The sequence below is a fragment of the Melanerpes formicivorus genome, unplaced genomic scaffold (genome assembly GCF_026170545.1).
Source record: "Melanerpes formicivorus ecotype bairdi unplaced genomic scaffold, bMelFor1.0.p_v2 SCAF_21, whole genome shotgun sequence".
NCBI lineage: Eukaryota > Metazoa > Chordata > Aves > Piciformes > Picidae > Melanerpes > Melanerpes formicivorus.
In genome coordinates, this window is record NW_027142373.1 from 8,157,957 (window position 1) to 8,176,334 (window position 18,378).

Consider the following 18,378-nt stretch of genomic DNA (forward strand, 5'->3'; position numbering starts at 1 on the left):
CTGAACCAACAGATTCCAGATCCAATACATGTGCTCCTTAGGACACAAGTTGTGCAAGTCTGCAAATACCTACAGCTGTGGCAAGATGCTGCCTGAGAGCATCTGTAGAATATATTTTAGTGTTATTGAAATGAAAATAATTCCCTTCTGAAACATGTGCAGAAAAATGTGATTGCACACTGGAATCTCTTGTTTGTCCATTCCAGTCTTCTGGAAAATACTTAATTCAGAACTCAGTGTGGAAAAATTGAGCTGTGCCTTTTATACTCCTAGCAGAACCTTAATTAACTTCTCTGGGGAGATTCACCTTACCAAAAGCAGCAGGGTTTTGGAAGTGGTACCTTGCAGGCACACTGCTCTGCAGCATCACGACAGGGCATTACCATTGCTAAAGGCTGACAGCACAGTGAGGAATATGTCCCAAAAAGCAGACATTTAGGAAGCTAGGAAAGGAAAGATGCTAAAGGATCTGATACTGGCCCAAGCCTGCCAGGAGAAATGTGCAAATGGAGTTTGATTAATGTACTGGTTGTTAAACACTGAACCAATAACCAGTTTCTAGACTGACAGGAGTGCTGAAGATCTTACCCAGGCCCTTTCAACGCTATCTGGCCCAGAATCTGTCACAGCTTCCCCCTTCATGACATTAAAACGCTATCCATACACACTCACGAGTTGTGTACACCCACATCTAGAGCAACATTCAGCAGCAGTAGCAGCCAGGGTAAGACTGAAGAGGCCTGCTGCAATGTGGAAAAGAAACAAAACAGACTTTCAGTGACTTACTTCTCTTGCATGGTGAATATATCGAAGCAGCCATTTGCCAGCATTTGGTCCAGCATCGTCAGAAGAGGCACAGACACCCTGATGAAAGAGAAGAGTTTAACAATGTAAATACAGCTCTTGGCAAACATATAGACACTGGTTTTAATGAGAAGCCAAGAAAGAAGCTTCCTATCTACCTACACATTTAAATTAGGACTCTGATTTACCCAGAGGAGTGTTGCTTGGTAACTTCTGTGCGCTGGCTAAATCCTCCTCATTGGCTGAGAGGAGGCCTCTCCGTTAGAGCCAAGAGGGAAAAAAAACCTAATTAACAACACTCCTGGTTTAAACTTGCAGGGTTCTGACAAAACAATTAACAGTAGTGGAAAATATTAATGTATTTTCTTGTATATAAACAATGCCTTCCACAAAACGTATCACAAGTCACCACTACAGGGAATTATCAAATGAACTGCTGAAATAACTATGGCCACATTTTCTGTTCCAAGGGATAAAAGAGGAAAATAAAAACAAGCCAGAAAATTCTATTAGTAGTTGTGTGCTTCCTTCCTCTAGGGAGTATTTTCTATTTTGCACTTTGACAAATTAATCTCATTCTGCAGAATGAGACATCTTTGGTGAAAAAGCCTCCTGAGAAAGTCTAACTACTCATGAAACAAACAAACAAACCCCCCCAAACAAACAAAAACCCCAGTGCCTGGACTGCACTGAACACTCTGCAGCAACACACAACCCTCCCTACAAAACCTGGTGCTAATCACACTCTGCACAACATCAAACTGCACCAAATGGTAGGCTGAACATGAGCCTGCAGTGTGCCCAGGCAGCCAAGAGGGCCAATGGCATCCTGGCCTGCATTAAGAACAGTGTGGCCAGCAGGAGCAGGGAGGTCATTCTGCCCCTGTACACTGCACTGGTTAGGCCACACCTCGAGTACTCTGTCCAGTTCTGGGCCCCTCAGTTTAGGAAGGACGTTGACTTGCTGGAACGAGTCCAGAGAAGGGCAACGAAGTTGGTGAGGGGCTTGGAACACAAGCCCTGTGAGGAGAGACTGAGGGAGCTGGGGCTGCTTAGCCTGGAGAGGAGGAGACTCAGGGGTGACCTTATTGCTCTCTACAACTACCTGAAGGGGGGTTGTAAACAGGCAGAGGTTGGTCTCTTCTCCCAGGCAGCCAGCACCAGAACAAGAGGACACAGTCTCAGGCTGCGCCAGGGGAAGTTCAGGCTGGAGGTCAGGAGGAAGTTTTACACAGAGAGAGTGATTGCCCATTGGAATGGACTGCCCAGGGAGGTGGTGGAGTCGCCGTCACTGGAGATGTTCAAGAGGAGACTTGACAGGGTGCTTGGTGTCATGGTTTAGTTGTTAAGGTGGTGTTGGATGATAGGTTGGACATGATGATCTTGAAGGTCTCTTCCAACCTGGTTTATTCTATTCTATTCTATTCTAAATGCAAAGTATTAATAGAATCATTTTTGCTGGAAAGGATGGTTCAGATCATTGAGTGCGTTCTCTACCAAGCCTGGTGCCAAACCATGCCCCTCAGCACCACAACTGTTCACAGAATCACAGAATCTGTTCCACCATCACTCCTGGGTAAGGTGTTTTACCAAGGGTACTGCTGCACCAAACAGCTGTACTGAACCAAAGGTACATGGCTCTGGCACAACAGAAGTCACACATCTGGCTACAAACACTCCTGCTGCTGAAGATCAAAAGCAGACCATTACCGGTCGTTCCGCAGGTTGTCCTCAAAGACCTGCAGGAGCGTCTCACAAAAAGTCTCCATGGCACTGGAATCATGCTGGATTTTCTTCATGTAGTCAAACAGGCTCTGAGCAGAGTATCTGAGCTACAACAGAAGGAACATCATATGAAGGCACAGGGGATAAACCCAGCTGCAACACACCCCAAAACCCCAACCTTGCCCCTCGCTACCCAGGTGCACACCACATGAGAACAAGCTCTTCACAGCAGTGTCTAAGTTCAGTGCCAACACTTGCCAGGAAGAGGGGTGGGTTACTGCCATCCAGCCCTGTTTCAAGGAAAGAGGTTATTTTTTTCTTCCTCTCCTTTTTAAGTTTTGTCATTGTAGGAAAAAATACCACATTAAAGGTTCATTATTTTCCTTCCCTGAAAATAAACCATCCCCAAACCGCTAGGATTATCCTGCTTGACTTCAAATAATAATAACAGTGTTATGGCTCTGAGAGTTAGAGTACACAAGGAGTTCAAGAGGCAGTATTTATGCAACAAGCTGGTGTAACTGGAGAATGCAGGCAAGCTCTTGGGCACATGGTACAGGCCACACAAACCAGCAGTAAACTCAAGTTAAAAATTAAAACAACTCAGAAATAATCATTCTTGGTGTAACTCTGTCATGCCAATCAGCTCCTTTAGGAAGCTGGCAGCAGGAGGTTTTAGTGCTTATGTTCCAGGCTCAGCTGGCATCAGCCCATTTGGGTCACACCAGTTCCTTCATATCGCTGTGTTTGCCCAGCACCTCCCTGCTGTCGTTGTCCCAGGTCTCTGGAGTTGCAGTGACCCTGAGCCCAAGGTCAGGCTCCTCTCCTGGACCTGCAGCACAGGAGGGAAGCAGGCAGAGTCCCTGTGGGATTCTCCCTTTCCCGTGGGATCCACGCCCCCAAGCAGCCATGTCGAGGACCAAAGCAGGCTTCTTACGCCAACAGTAATGCTGGGCCATTTCCCAGTGTGCTTAGGATAAACTGCACCCTTACCCTGAAAGGTCTTTACAGGATATACAACTGCAAGGAACAGAGATTTCCTGAACAGTTTAAACCTGATTAATTATTATATACTACCCTGTAAAGCAGTGTGTGCATTTAAAACCATTAAAATGGAGATGAAATACTGTGTCTTCATACCCTGCACACGCAGAGCTCAGCTATAAGCAGAAGAAAGGTTAAATCCAAGTCAAGACTCAGGAATAGATCTTAAAACACAGATGTCTCATCATTTTCTGTAGAAAGCTCAGCCACTCAAGGCTTTTCCTGCTGATTCAAATGACTGAGAAGGCAAGAACGGGCACGAAAGAAAAGGGCAAGCCTAGCTGCACGTAGGATGTTCCAAAGCTGTGCAAACCCAAGAAAGAGCAGCAGGAAAATCAGAAGAGCTATGTAATGAAAGCAGCATTTCTTCATTAGTGAGTAATTAAGCACCACAGAAGTCCAGGTGTGGATAAACCATCATAAAACTGCTTGGGAGATTTTAAAATGGGCCATTTTCCAAATAGTCAGCACAGACCACAGGAGCTTTGCTGGAGGAAACTCCAACACAAGATAAAATCCATGTTTCCCCCTCAGTTCACCACTCCTCTTTTCCCAGATAACCTGTGAGGACAACATCTGAACTGTGACTGCAACTGCTCCTGAGTCTTTGCAGAGAAGAGCACGGCCACATTTCTTCCTCTTCTACAGAGAACACAATTCACACTGTATCAAATGTGTGACATTTACCTTTCCCTGGGGTTTCACAAGGACTGGGAAAGGAAATTAGGAGGTTAATGGGTTGGAACTGAGACAACTTTGGATAAGAATTTAAAAGGAGGCCTGAGAACGACCTTGTTCTTATTAAACATAGTAAAACCAAGGTTTGCCAAGCTTGACTCTCCCATCATTTAAGCTAATAGTAGACACTTCAATGATAGGCAATACATGATAAGGCCAACAGTGTTCAAAGAGACCTATTCATCTGATGATAAAATTAATTCCTAAGGATTTTACCTCCTGAACCAAGGGAAAAAGTATGAGGAAGTGCAGCTGCAGCAAGGGCAGGAGGCAGCTACAGCTCTGGACAGGTGCACAGTGTATCCGTAAGGTGTCTGCACAAAAGTGTTTCCTAGTCAGCTTGTTGCAAACCTGGAGTTCAATACTTCCAAAGAGAATCTCAAGGCAACAAGTGGGGCTGACACAGCCTAAATAACATTATCTCAGGCATGCAGTTTGTAAGGGAGCAATCAAAATCTCACCTAGGTAGAATAGAATAAACCAGGTTGGAAGAGACCTTCGAGATCACTGTGTCCAACCTATCATCCAACACCACCTAATCAACTAACCCATGCAACCAAGCACCCTATCAAGTCTCCTCCTAAACACCTCCAATGATGATGACTCTACTACCTCCCCAGGCAGCCCATTCCAATAGGCAATCACTCTCTCTGTGTAGAACTTCTTCCTAACCTCCAGCCTAAACCTCCCCTGGCGCAGCCTGAGACTGTGTCCTCTTGTTCTGGTGCTGGTTGCCTGGGAGAAGAGACCAGCCTCCACCTGGCTACAACCTCCCTTCAGGTAGTTGTAGAGAGCAAGGAGGTCTCCCCTGAGATGTCAGCCACAAAGATGCCCAATCCACACAAGGGCTCTGACTCTCACTTTGCAGTACCATCTTGGAGAGACTTGTTACAAAAAGCCAGTGGGGCATGACAAGAAAGGAAGAGCATGCACTGAAGATGCTCAGTAGCCTCTCCAACAGCTATAGTCTTTGGCACCTCCTGTTGGAAGCCTGGGACTGGCCTGGGAGAAAAGTGCTTTTCAAAGAAATTACTCTGTCCTTTGCTTTTTCCTTTTTTTTCTTTTTTCCCCTTGACACTTCTGTACATTGTGAAATGCAGTTTTCACTGGAGGGGGGCAGGGGAACTGCAGGACATTCTGTGCCTTAACAGAATTCTCAGCGTGGTGTAGTTCAACAATAACGAAATTCTATCAAAATCATATCGTGACCCCTGTAAGTAGAGGGTTTGTGAACTGGAGAAAGAACACCATTGTATAGCTCTGATTTCCATATGCTGAGAGGACTTTTTCTGCAGCCATAGGAAATATGCATCTTTGTGGGCCAGATATATAATTAGAAGATTCTTTTACACAGAGAACGTGCCCTTTGAACCAAGGCAATGTAGCAGAATGCCAAATCCCAAAGGGAATGACATCTTCTGTTTTTCCAGATCACTTCAAATGCTCCAGCTACAATTCTTTCAGCAATTGTGCTGCCACCACAATGTTTCTGAGATACCCCACACAGCTCATTTCAGAACATCTCTTTTACAAGCAAAACAAAGAACTACTCTTGCTAAATATACTGCAGAGCAATTTTAGCTATGGAAAAATAGCCACTGACCACTCAATTACAATGGAGCCTTTCTGCTACTGGTTCCCCAAGATGACTTAAACTGACATTTGAACTCAGATTCTCCCATAGGATACAAGAATCTTCTCACTTTGTAGTCCAGCTGTGTCTGTGCACATATGTATTTTGAAGTGAGAGGGAAGAAAGGAGCTATCACAAGAACACACAGGGGTTACTGCAGGAATATGTATTTCAATAACTATCTTCCTTCACCCAAGACAATTTTCATCATTCACATGGATTTAATAAGAACAGCACTTAAAACTTTCCATTAATGCTTTAAATCAGCCCCTGGATACTCAGCAAAGAACACTCTGACAGAGCAGTGAAACAGGAGTCATTGTAAGGCACAGCCGTTCGGATTTATAGATCACGTCTTATACATCAAATGTGATTCACCGTGCAACTCCATGTGAAGCGCCCTACACTTGGAGCCTCTCTTGCTCTGCTAACTGGCTCAAAAGAGAATTAGGTCATCTTCTTTCTAAAGCCAAAGTCCTTGAGTGTATTTTAAGTGGAACAAGCCTTTAGTGTTAAAGAAAAATGCAGGGTCACCGAAAGTTAACATTTCAGAACTGTATTTTGCAAACAGGACAGAAGCCTTCCCTTAACCATGCTGGCACCAAGGGAAGGCAGCTAGAAGTAACTGAACTTTTTACAGTTTTCAAAGCCAAGCCCAACTGAAACTTAACAAACAAACAAAAGATATTAAACTGTTGAATGAGAATTTTTCTGTGACCTCAGTTAGCAGCCAGCATGTCTGTTTCCCCACAAATTTTCTTCCTTTTTATAGTTCTGTGAATAACTTTTGGTTTGGGTGGAGCCTCCTATGATTAACTGTGTTTGACTAAAAGCTGAGTTTCATGTGCATGTCTGCTATTAAGGAAAAATCTGTTATGAGTTACATTGTCTATCTGATAATTATTGTCACAAACCAACAAGCATCTGTTTTCAGAGCTTTAAAATAGCCATCCCTATATAATTAGTTGGCATTTTTGAAACATTAGAACTCTCAGAACTGGTTGAAATACACAAGGCTGCAGAGACACCAAATCCTCAGCTACACAAACCCCAAAGGCTTATGGACTTGTCATGGTCCCAAGCACAGAACCCACAGCACCACCCATAACCCATCATTTGGGCATACTCTGAACAGCTCATGGTGTGCCTGGAAAGTGGAAGCCATGGGAGACAAGCTCGAAATGATTACCTCCCCCACCCAACTCTGTGAACCCAGCAGGAGCTGTTCTCTCTCCACAAAAGCTGCATTTCCTGACACAGCTCTTTTCTACCAGCCTTCTTAATTAGAGATGGCAATCTTAATTAGCAACACACTTAAACACTGTTGGGGTGCTGACTTGTGACCTCCTCTCCTGTTACAAGACCACTGAAATTTAAAGATTTAACTGACAGTCCAGAATATTCAGTTACTTGCCTGGTATTTCCCTCTAGTGTCATCCTGAACCATGACCTTACACCAGCAACGGTCTTCATCTATGTTACATCTTTGGCTACATCAAACAACAAAAGCTGAAATGTCTTGGAACCACAAATTTTGAACCTAGCAAGGCAGGGGCAGAAGATGCACGACAATTCTAACACAGTCAGCAAGACTGTGGCAGCAAAACAGACTACCAAAACCACCACTGATAAAGCCACTGTTCATGCACAGAAGAATGAAATAGCAATTCAGGGGATTCAGACAGACACTAAATGATTTTTGGAATGCAACTACTGGTGTCTCTCTCTGGTAGAAAGTGTATTAAAAAAAAATACATAATTTGAACATGCTGCTCACAGGTATTGACAACTTCATAGTTAACAGCTCGAAGCAGGTTACAAATGAAAACAGGCACTCAGTCACAAAAAGCAATCACCTTTCATTTAGCAACCACATTACTTGGCTGAACTGCTCTGCCTCCATTAATAGCTAAGAAGGATGAGCAAATTAATGCATTAGTTGACCAGGCAAACAGGCTGGAACTCTCAGGTTCTATCAGGCCAGGAGATGAGAACCAAAGTGCTCTTACTCTTGATTTCCTGCATGCTCAGTAAGTCAAGGAAGTGATACTCTTAAACACAACAAATATAAAGCCCACCAGGTTTAAAGGATGACTTCTTTAAAAATAGTATCTTACATGGGAAACGGTCACAGAGCTAACCCTCTGCAATACCCACTGCACCAGGCCAGCAGTTTTATCAGGTAAGTGCCTCCACCTAGCAGAGAGGAAAGCCACTCTGCTGCCTTACCGTTGTCTCTGTCAGTCCTCCAACAGACACGGAGAGCCCCAGCAGCACGTGGTACTGGTACGCTGGCAAGGCCAGCAGCTGGGTGATGCGAGGGAAGGCTTCCGACGCAGCATTCCAGTTCAGAGTCTCTTTCTCTGACCTGGGAAAAAGGGAAGGAAAAAACCCACAAACCTTATACATGTGCACTACCTTTGCTCTCCATTCCTATGATAGCTTCTCATCCAGTGAAAGAAGTCTCTGAGTTACCTAAAAATCAAAGCAATCCTTGGCCTTTTGGCACATGGGGAAAATACAAATCAAAGGTTCAGACACTGCCAGCAAAGTGAAGCAATCTTCAAGTTCTTGTTCCAATCAGAAATGGGATTTGAACCACAGTTTCCTTTTCATTTACACTTTTCTCTACACCAAGGGAACAATTTCTCTTTCTTGTATCCCATTCAGAGTTCTCTGTCATCAACAGCTAGTAAACAACTAACTCAAAGACAGGCTTAGGGCAGGAAAGGCTGACACACATACACCCCAGCACAGTCCAGCACTTTTTGGATTGTAGGAGATTGAGATTCTGCTGAGTTAACAGAACAGGGACACCAAGTAGGATGTTCCTAAACCCAGTCAGACATTATAATCCCCATTCAGCAATGGGTTCCTCTTACTAGAAATTCCATCTTGGAAAACTGCTGCAACTAGAGCCTGGTTAAAAAAAACCACCACAATTCATTAAAAATTACCATTATAATCAATCAATGATTTCCAGTCTGTGGGGAAAAAAATTCAGGAAGGGACTGCCAATAAATTCCTGCTCTCCCATTATGAAGTGAAAATGAGATTATAAACCAGACATTTCAGAAATAGCAGGATGACCAAACCACAGCTCCCAGCAGTTCCGTTTTACTGATGGTCTCCCATCTACTACTGACATGACCTCTACCATCCCCACAAAATTGGCTGATGTATTCAGACATGATTGGGGTTGATCCAGAGAAAACTTATGCAGCATGAGCACATAAGACCTACTGCCTTAAAAAATGATGGTTTTAACAGGAACCCACAGGGTAAGATCTTCTTTTGAATATTTCATGTGTTTATACATATTCATCGGACACTTGACTGAAATTCTGGCAAACAGCACCAAATATTCCTCACATAGAGCACACATGGGCACAAAAGTCATGTCAGGTTGCCTGTGCTAGGTGTAACTGCGTGCATTTATCTTTGAGCTTCACTGGTCTAGGATGTGTTTTTCAATATATTACCTTGGAAATATCCTCTCCAGCTCCTCTCGATGAGGTATGTATGGAACTGGAGGAGAGTCAAAATGCAGAAGAGTAAGGAACACAGATCCTGCATGAGCTCGAAATTTATCGATTTTTTCAGCTGACTGTTGAGCCAGCCAGCACATAATCTGTTTGCAGCTGCAAAGAAGAAAGAAATTAATCACATAATTTAATCAACAGAATGTGCATTTGAATTGTTTCAACAATATAATAAGCATCCTGTTACGGAAGCATTCTGGTTTAATTCTTCGTAATGAAAGTACAACTCATTCAAGATAGCAATCTGGTGACAGAATCTTTAAAGTTCTGTCTTCCACAGATCAATTAAAAAACATCATGATCACCATATTTGATATTCATATACCACCTTTCACCCAACAAGACAGGGAGGTGCTTTAGGGTTTGAATGAACTGCTACTCTTCAGATAGAAATAGAGCAGGACTCTGAGACAAGTACATTTTCAAGTTGAAAACTGCACACCTAGCAGAGGGCTAGATCTATCCTAAGTCTCACATATCCCCAGATTAAACATATAATAATGAATAATCTAGGTTGGCAGTAGACCAGTAGGAGGAAGCCCATGGAGAGAAGGCACTGGCTGAGTAGTGTATTCTTAGAGGATCCAGTATTTTCCTTCAAAGTGTCCATAAAAGATTGGGATTTTAAAATGCAAAAAGAAATCATGTCAATATTCAGCTAATCATTGCAAGCTCTGTCCATAAACCAACATCATTACTAGGAAACTCTGCTGCAGCTCAAGCTATGCTTAATAGCTGGAAAGTATGCTTTTTGTTTACTATTAAAAGTATGCTGCCATGAAATTAAAAATCAGGAGCTCAGTGTAGATTATCTTATTTCTGTATTTCCTTACTAATAACTCTACAAAGAAGACAGAAATTAACACAAAGTCATCTCCTCATTTTATCACATTCCAAAGAAATGATGCAGTGCTCTGGGCAAGCAGGCAAATTTGCTTTCTATTTAAGTGAACAATACTGGCAAGCTCCCCAGAGGCAGCAAGTGTACACCAAATCTCCCAGATGCACTGTATTCCAAAGGTGGGAATGCCACCCAGTTTCTCTCCATCAGGTCAGTCTCTCTGAAAAACAGATGCAATATTCTCAGCATCTCTATGGGTGTAAGCTTCATGCACTTGTATCAAAAGCTTCATAGATTGATAGAATAGCAGGTTGGAAGAGACCTCTAGGATCATCTATTCCAACCTCTCAGGGTAAGAATACAGTTTAAGTGAGAGTTCTGTCACACTGAGTTAAAGAGGAAGTCCACAATATATAAGCAAAGCTTTCTTGTATGGACTGGAATGTAGTTACAGGAAATAAGACACAAAGAGTACGAGTAGCATACATGTTGGCATTAATTAACTCTGCTTCATTCTGCACCAGCAGGAGTGTCACTTCCATTAAACTTGTCATGGCAGCTTCACGCACCCTGTTGAAACAGAGGTCCATTAGTTACAGCAGGATTAGTTTCAAGAATGGTACATCAGCAGTTGAGATAGATACTGGCTGAATAAATAAATAAAATAATGAAAGTGGTGACCACTGAGAGCTACTATCCAGTTTTTGGGAGGAAGAGGAGTGTGCACAGTTGTACCTCCAACCCCATTTTCTGAGGTGAAGCCCAGACAGCACCGAGGGCACAGCAGTCATCCTAGTTTCCAGGCAAGCCTTCTTCCTCACCACCTTGTATTTAATTCTAGCCAGATGTCATCAGGCTCATTCTTTATTTTAGGAAGGTTAATGATGAGTAATATTTACTGTGCAAGTAGATATATTTAAACCAAAATGCTTTGGCTGCTTCAAATAATCCTCTAAAAAAGGCCAACCTGCAATGTGGCATTCAGGTATTGAGGCACTGTTAAAAGTGTCGTATTCTTGTAGTTTTTCAAGCTCAGTATTCTCAACATTTAAAACAATGGTGACTCAAAATGACTTAAACCTCTGTGCTAAATAAGAGTTTTATGCAAAAGATTAGCTACGGTAAAGCTAAGTTGCTCCTGAAGTGCATCTCGTCAATATGGTGAAGATTTTCTGCCTTCAGAATGTCTAAATAAAATATCAATATATAAAAGATGAAAGCTGTAATTTCAGTTACAAAAATATAAATCAATATGCTTGCTCTAAACCACATGCTTTGTCAATATGTGTGTTATTAAATGCAGTTTCTTTCTTAAGATATGGGCAGTACTACAGTGGATCTTCAAGCGGTTATATGATCCTGCAGAAGACCAGGACCAACCCATTAATCACATTAGTCACTCATGGAACTGTCATCCTTTCTCAGTAATACTTAATCCAAGAGAAGAAAAAGAAGTGAAATGCTTGAAAACTTAAACCTCTAACTGTGAAAAGCAATACTCCTGTTTCTGATCCCCAAGCTGAGCTGAAAATAGTTGTCTATACAATCTAAAACTGGGCAGGACATGAGTTGTAGTGGTTAAAAAGGTAAATTACATCATTTTCTCCTAAGCAGCTTAATACAAGTTTGGTCATCTTTCATCAAAGTGTGTTTTCCTAGTTTCTCATATAGTATCTGACTGTGAGATATTAGTGTCTAACACCTGTAGACAGATTGGACAAGTCCCAGCAAATAATCTGTCAAAAGAAACACAGAGTTTGCATATGGAAAGCAAAGTTGGTTAAACTTTCCCACGATTCCATTAAAGAAAGATAAAAATTGGACACCAAAGACAAGGCCTCTGCAGAGAAATGGCAGCTCTCACCATATCTTTCCATCTTAGTCTATGGTTTAGAAGAAACAAAATGAGAACACACTCATAATTGAGAGACCACAACAGCATTTAGCAGCCAACAGTTTGCTATGAGAAAGGATTCCCCCTCCTCCTTTAATTTACATGTTTCTTGGCTTGATTTTGGCTGGCATTGCTTAAAAACAATCTGAAGCTCAAAACACATTAGAATTTTAATGGCTGTTGGGAATTGAACTTCCTCAGGATTTCTTTGAAAATTTCCCCGTTGCAGAGTTTTGTTTTGTTTTTAAATTAAGACATAGACAGAAGGCTAAACAACAGGTATGGGGAACTTAAGTGAGAGCTGTCAGATGTGGAAGTTAACTTCAATACTTAATTATATTTCACCAGGTTCTTATCTACTTCAGTATCTCATTTCATTTTGAGAGCAAACAGCTTAATATCTCCTTCCTTTCTCTGACTCCCCACCCTGTATGGTTGCTCTTGCATTTTCTTTCAGCTACACCTCCCTCTCTTGTGTTACCACATTCCCTGACCCAGACCCATTCAACTCCAGCTTAAGAAGGAGGAGAGGAAAAGCCAAGCTCTTTCTTCCCTTGCAGAAGCTGGAATGACCTGCTCTTGATCTTTACTACTTTGCATCCTTGTTTCCTCTTCTACATTTCAGATGTCAAACACACCTACTTTTCTCTGATAACTTGTCCTGTGTTATTATTTCCCCGTCATATGACAACATTAACAGCCAGTACTGAAGGCTGAGGAGCTGGGGTATTACTACACAAAACAAGAAAAATACAAACACACAAATATTAACTCAGGCTGATAAGAGCAGTCTGGATTATTTGCCCTGTGTATTTTTCCAATGCCTTTGTCAATACTGTAGTGAAGTCCCCTGAAGGCACAAGCCAAGTCAGTTAAAAAAAGTGCCTAGTACCAACATGGTACGAAATATCTTCCTGCTGCTTTGTGCTGTAGAACTTCACTTTCTGCTCACAGACAGAGCAGTTACAAGTACCTACTGCAGCCCACACCAGAACTGATGAGATCTCAGTCACCGATAATGACTCTGAGAGCACAAGCACTAAAGTTTGACAGCAGCATAAACCACCCAATGATTGCTGGCAAAGAAAGCCTCTAGTGTGACACACACTGCGCCAGAAAAAGTCAACTTTTCCTCCTACATAAGATAACAGTGGGTTGTGAGGTGTGTTATAGTAGCTCCCATTCCTCATGGACTACCATGAATTACAAATGTTCTTTACAGCACCTGTCCCCATGTTCAAGCTATGTATTGAAGAGTCCTAAAGAGGAGAATGCCACTGTGGTTGAGTCTTTTCTTTTAAAGCAAACCTGGGGCTACCAAATAAAATGGCAGCACATAAAAGTGAGCAGGACAGAATTCTAAAACAGGTGTAAAAAGAAATATGAGGCTAACCAAAAAGTTCCCAAACTCCCACAATATGTACTTGGCATCAGGTATTACCATGCCAGATCTGAACAGGGATCAGCATGCTATGCATGGCTGCTGAAGCTGAATGCAGCCACTGCTCCAGAACTGAGCTGTTTTGCTTGCAGCAGGGAGAAGGGAGCAAGTAACTGAGACTGTTTTGCCCACAGAAAGAAGCATGATAAGCAAGGAGAAGTACACACCCTCGCTGCAAGGCAGCATTTACCAGCATCACAGGTCACAGCCATCATCTGTGAGCTGTGAAAACTCTGCCACAGCCACAGCATACCTAGTTTGGAGCCTTTCATTTCAGTAATTCTCTGTCTTTCCTACCTTTTGAGTCTCAGCTGTCAGATGAGTCTAAGCTGCCAGTTACAATACAGAAGATGCCATTCAGTTAAACTAAAAGGAAATTGCTTCATGTTCATATACTAAAGCTGAAAATACCCTTCAAAGAAGAGAACAGTGACTGAAGAAACATCCAAATCAGTTAATTCATACAAACATTCTGCAAGGATATAATGGAAACTAAACACCAAAGCCCTTCATGAGACTCAGCACTGTTAGACAAGAGCTTCTTCACTAAACTGGGAAAATAAGGAAATCTTTTCAGCCAACAAAATTATTTCATGCCAGTACTTTTGAGGCACTCCCTCCTTCCTGTCTGGAATGGAATAAAAGCAGAGCCAGATACTAGATCTGAACAATCAACAGGTTGTTAATTTACAATCCTGAACACCCATCTCTGCACCCTGAGATGCCTGATGCAGTTGCCAGACAGGTCAAATGTACATTACCATACCACACAAAGAGTGTTACCCATACTGCTAAATAGAGCCGATATTTTCTGTACAGACTCCTACCTAAAGTAACATGTTCAGTAATTTCAATTTGTCAATATGCATATACAAGACAAAAACGTGAAGGCTCATTGAAAGCAGCATTTTACTTAAAGTCAATTAAACAACAGACAGATAACCTTAACGTAGCACATTCATTTACTTAGTTATGGCTTCTCTGTACAAGGGTTGTTACTGCTCTAAGCCTCCTGCACAGCAGCAACAGTGTCACGTATTTTAAATCTGCAGATAGTGGATTTATTCCTGAATTCTGGTGATTTGAGACTCTCTATTAGCAAATACTATTTCAGGCTAGGCATATCACAAAAATATGACTGCTACAGACTTAACCTTCTACAGACTTCACATTAGTAGATCTATTACTGCAGATCTATGATTTAATCATTCTTGCAGTCTCATAGCTGAAACAATCAAAAGCCTACACTTAGCAAAGAGTCTGTAATCCCCCAGCACAATCTACCAAGTTTTTCTCCATCTCGGTTCGAGTCCCTAGCCTTAACAATCTGTAACTAACACCTGATGCAACTGCTCCCTCTCCTGGCACAAAATCCCCACAACACGGTGTAACCAGAGTTCATCAGGCAAGAGTAAATGACTTACTCGAAAAAAAACAGAACTAATGCTTTCAGTCTCTGCACAGCTTACAACTAAATACATTCCTGTTATTCACAAAGATAAAACAATGTCATCCACAAAAGCAGTAGGCAGCTGAACTTCAGCTTAAACCAAAATGGTCTCCATCTTCCTAACTTCCAAGGCAAGGGACAAATTCTCATCAGCCTTTCACTTCCTATTCCTCTTCCCCCAGTGTATTTCTACCTAGACTCAAGTCTCCAAAGGCTTGGAGCTGTTTCTAACAGGTTTTGAAAAGACAGCAGGTTTTAATCAGATAAAGGCAACAGCTAAGTTCAAGTCTTGGTTTGTAAGGCATCTTACCATCCTCCAACATCTCCTCGGCTGTCTGTGGTGTAGTCATTCACACCACCAAGCAGTGTAGTATAAATCTGAGTAACATTATCTTTGCAGACATATTCTTCCTGGGATCCTTCTCCCTTCACACCCATTGTCTGGCAAACCCTTTTAAAAGAGAAAAACAGAGGGGAAATATTAAGATCACAGCTTTGTTCTGCTTCTTAACAAAAATCCAGTGACATAAAATATTCTAAACACCTCTAGTCAGTTAATCAAAGAACCCACACCACCAGAGTTGTGTCCCATTCTCAGATATGTGACAATCCTCCAAATAACAAGTACTGAGTAACAGAGACATATGCAGTCCCACACTGAAAATGTGTGTATCACAGTGAAAGTGATTTCAAGATCTATGCTAAAGGCTCACAACAGAAAGCAGAATGAACAGGATTCTAAAGAAGAAGTAAAATTAGAGAAAAATGAAGATGATAAACATACTTTGCAATTGCTATTAGGGCATCTCTTCTGGATGCTGCAAAGCTCACATCTGCAGGAGTAATTAAGGTCACTTTTTTCAAACCTTCCAAAACCTGAAAAAACAAAACCAAAAACCCCACAACGTTTGAGGTATTCAAACCCAGTGCATTATCTATGACAAATGTTACATTTAGATCTTGTATTAAAAGGAGCCTGATGATATAGGAGAGAACTAAGCAGGCAACAGTGTTTGACTTCTCACTGGGACTTGTCAGCATGCCTCACTTTTCCCTTTGGACAAATGCTGCACAGCAAAGGGATAATTCAGTCTCTGGCTTTTCCATTAACACAATTAAAGCAGGACTAAACTTTAATTATTGGAATGTATGGCAAGCTAAACTCATGATCATTTTCTGGAGTTACTGTACATTAGAATCCAAACCCCTTTCACAAAGACCTTTAATTATGATCATTATTATTTATTTGATTACCACTATAGGTTTCATTTAAAACACATGTGCCTTCTTCTCATTACAACGATTGTATTTGCTCACCTGTTGGAGCCTGCCCTTCAGCAGAAACCTTGGAAGAGCCCCAAGAGCTCGTGAAAAGCCACAGCGAATCATTTCCTCTGGGTTTTGCAGTTCTGAAACGTACTGTGTCACCAGCTCATCTAGAAAAAATACAGTTGCAGAGTAAAAAGCAACTACCACATCACCATCATCATGATGATCACAGATTTGGCTAACGAAAATATAGAGCAGATAAAGCTCCCCCCCAAAGAGAACAGCTGGAAAACTGGAGAATTTGTTAAAAATTAAGAAAGAAACATTAAAATGATAACAATTAAAATACAGAGTATCTTTAATTGACTACAGAAAAAAGGAGAGAGAAAAACTTTAAGATGTTAGTGTTACATGATTGAATTCTTGTTATCTAAATATGAAGTCGGATTTTTGGGCAGACTAATCCCAGTCATTCAGAGAGAGAAAAACCAAACAACAAGCACAAATATCTGCACAAACACAGGGGAACAAGTTCTTTTATGTTTCCAGGTGATCATTTCCCATAAATAGACAAGTGTTTAGTGGTTGGAAAGTGAAGTCTGTGGATTTGTGAAGATCAGTTATTTGCCAATATTCCCTCAGAAAAGTCTTAATTGGACTTAGGGTTTAAACCCACACAGAGATCATACCTCAGCAATGAGCTAACTTCAGAGCACTTTTTATAAGGAGACAACAATAAAGTTGGGCTTTTTGCAGGGACCACTGGCACAGAGATGCTGAGCTCAGATTCTGTACATTGTTACATGTCAAACAGGGACAATGGGATTCCGAGCAGCAGCACAAAGTCACAAGAATAAACTCAATGGGGCATGAAAAAAGAAACTCAGCAATGAACAAAAGCAATAAGAAAATGAGGGTGAATGAATAAGACATAGGACTTTATCTATGTAATTTTGTTGTCTTCATCCTAAACAGACAATACTTCCTTTACCACATTTTTCAGCTCCTATATTACTCTTCTGTAAAATGTAGAGAAACCCAAGGCACTCCAGAAAGGCTTCTAAGAACAAATGAGATAGCTGCAATAGACAAACTGGTTGAAAAAGAAGGAGGATAGTCTTAATTGCCTTACTGGATATGCTCTTTTTAATCCTCAAAGACACAGAATCAGAGATCCTATGGAGATTACATAATTGTGCCATTGCTTACTGTCATCTAAGATTTAAGTGATTGAGCAATATTTGCTAGAGGAACAAAAAATAGTTACCATAAGAACCTACACATTAATCATAACTCATGACAGACTTTTTCTTTTTTTCATTCCCTATGCAATCAGCAGGCCTCAACTAGTTCCTGACATAAGGAAACTAGGTCTCTGTCCGGAGGTTAGCAATACCTTCACATAAGCACATCTATTATTTAAAAATTCCCAAACCACTGGAGTGTAAGATAGTCTTGAGGCTACAGGAAGATGCAATGCTTGCTTAGACAACAAGATGATCTTAGTATGACTAGGAGAAGTCTTCCCTTAGATTGATGTGAATTTAAGATTGACACTTCAGCCAAATGACATAAAATTAAGACATGACAAGGAGCAAATGAGCAGCTCGTTACTTAAAATGACTTGGTAATTATGCTAGCAAGGGTAATGTACATGTTCATATTCTTCCAAGTCTTCAGCTTTAGAAAACAACATGGTCTATGAAGTATCTACAGTATTAATTTAATACAACCCATCCTGAAAGAATATCAAGAGAAAGCCATCAAAGCCAAACCAGAACATATTAAGACAGAAAATAAAACCAAGAAAAGGTGAAAATAAACAGGAGACAGAAGGAGGGATTCAATAAAAGTGCAGACTTAGATTCAGAATTCCAAATCACTGAAGTTTGTGTTTTCATCTTAATCTGCCAAGCCAAAGTAAAATACTGGTTACATCTTACCAAAAGCTTCTTTCTTTTCTTTCTTCTAATCCCCTTAATCATGTTTAGACCTGC

General features: G+C 41.3%; 1 protein-coding gene across 4 annotated transcripts in view; it reads right to left on the reverse strand.

The window, feature by feature from the left end:
* Nucleotides 1–18,378, reverse strand: part of TBCD (tubulin folding cofactor D) — a 118,558-nt gene that overhangs the window by 12,363 nt on the left and 87,817 nt on the right. For all 4 annotated transcript variants that reach the window (XM_068151384.1, XM_068151387.1, XM_068151386.1 and 1 more), the window contains 8 exons: nt 16,430–16,548; nt 15,897–15,988; nt 15,423–15,563; nt 10,814–10,897; nt 9,427–9,585; nt 8,174–8,312; nt 2,515–2,636; nt 787–864 (listed from right to left, as the gene is read on the reverse strand). In XM_068151384.1, the coding sequence (XP_068007485.1) occupies nt 787–864; nt 2,515–2,636; nt 8,174–8,312; nt 9,427–9,585; nt 10,814–10,897; nt 15,423–15,563; nt 15,897–15,988; nt 16,430–16,548 (934 nt within the window). The remainder of the gene's footprint in view (nt 1–786; nt 865–2,514; nt 2,637–8,173; nt 8,313–9,426; nt 9,586–10,813; nt 10,898–15,422; nt 15,564–15,896; nt 15,989–16,429; nt 16,549–18,378) is intronic.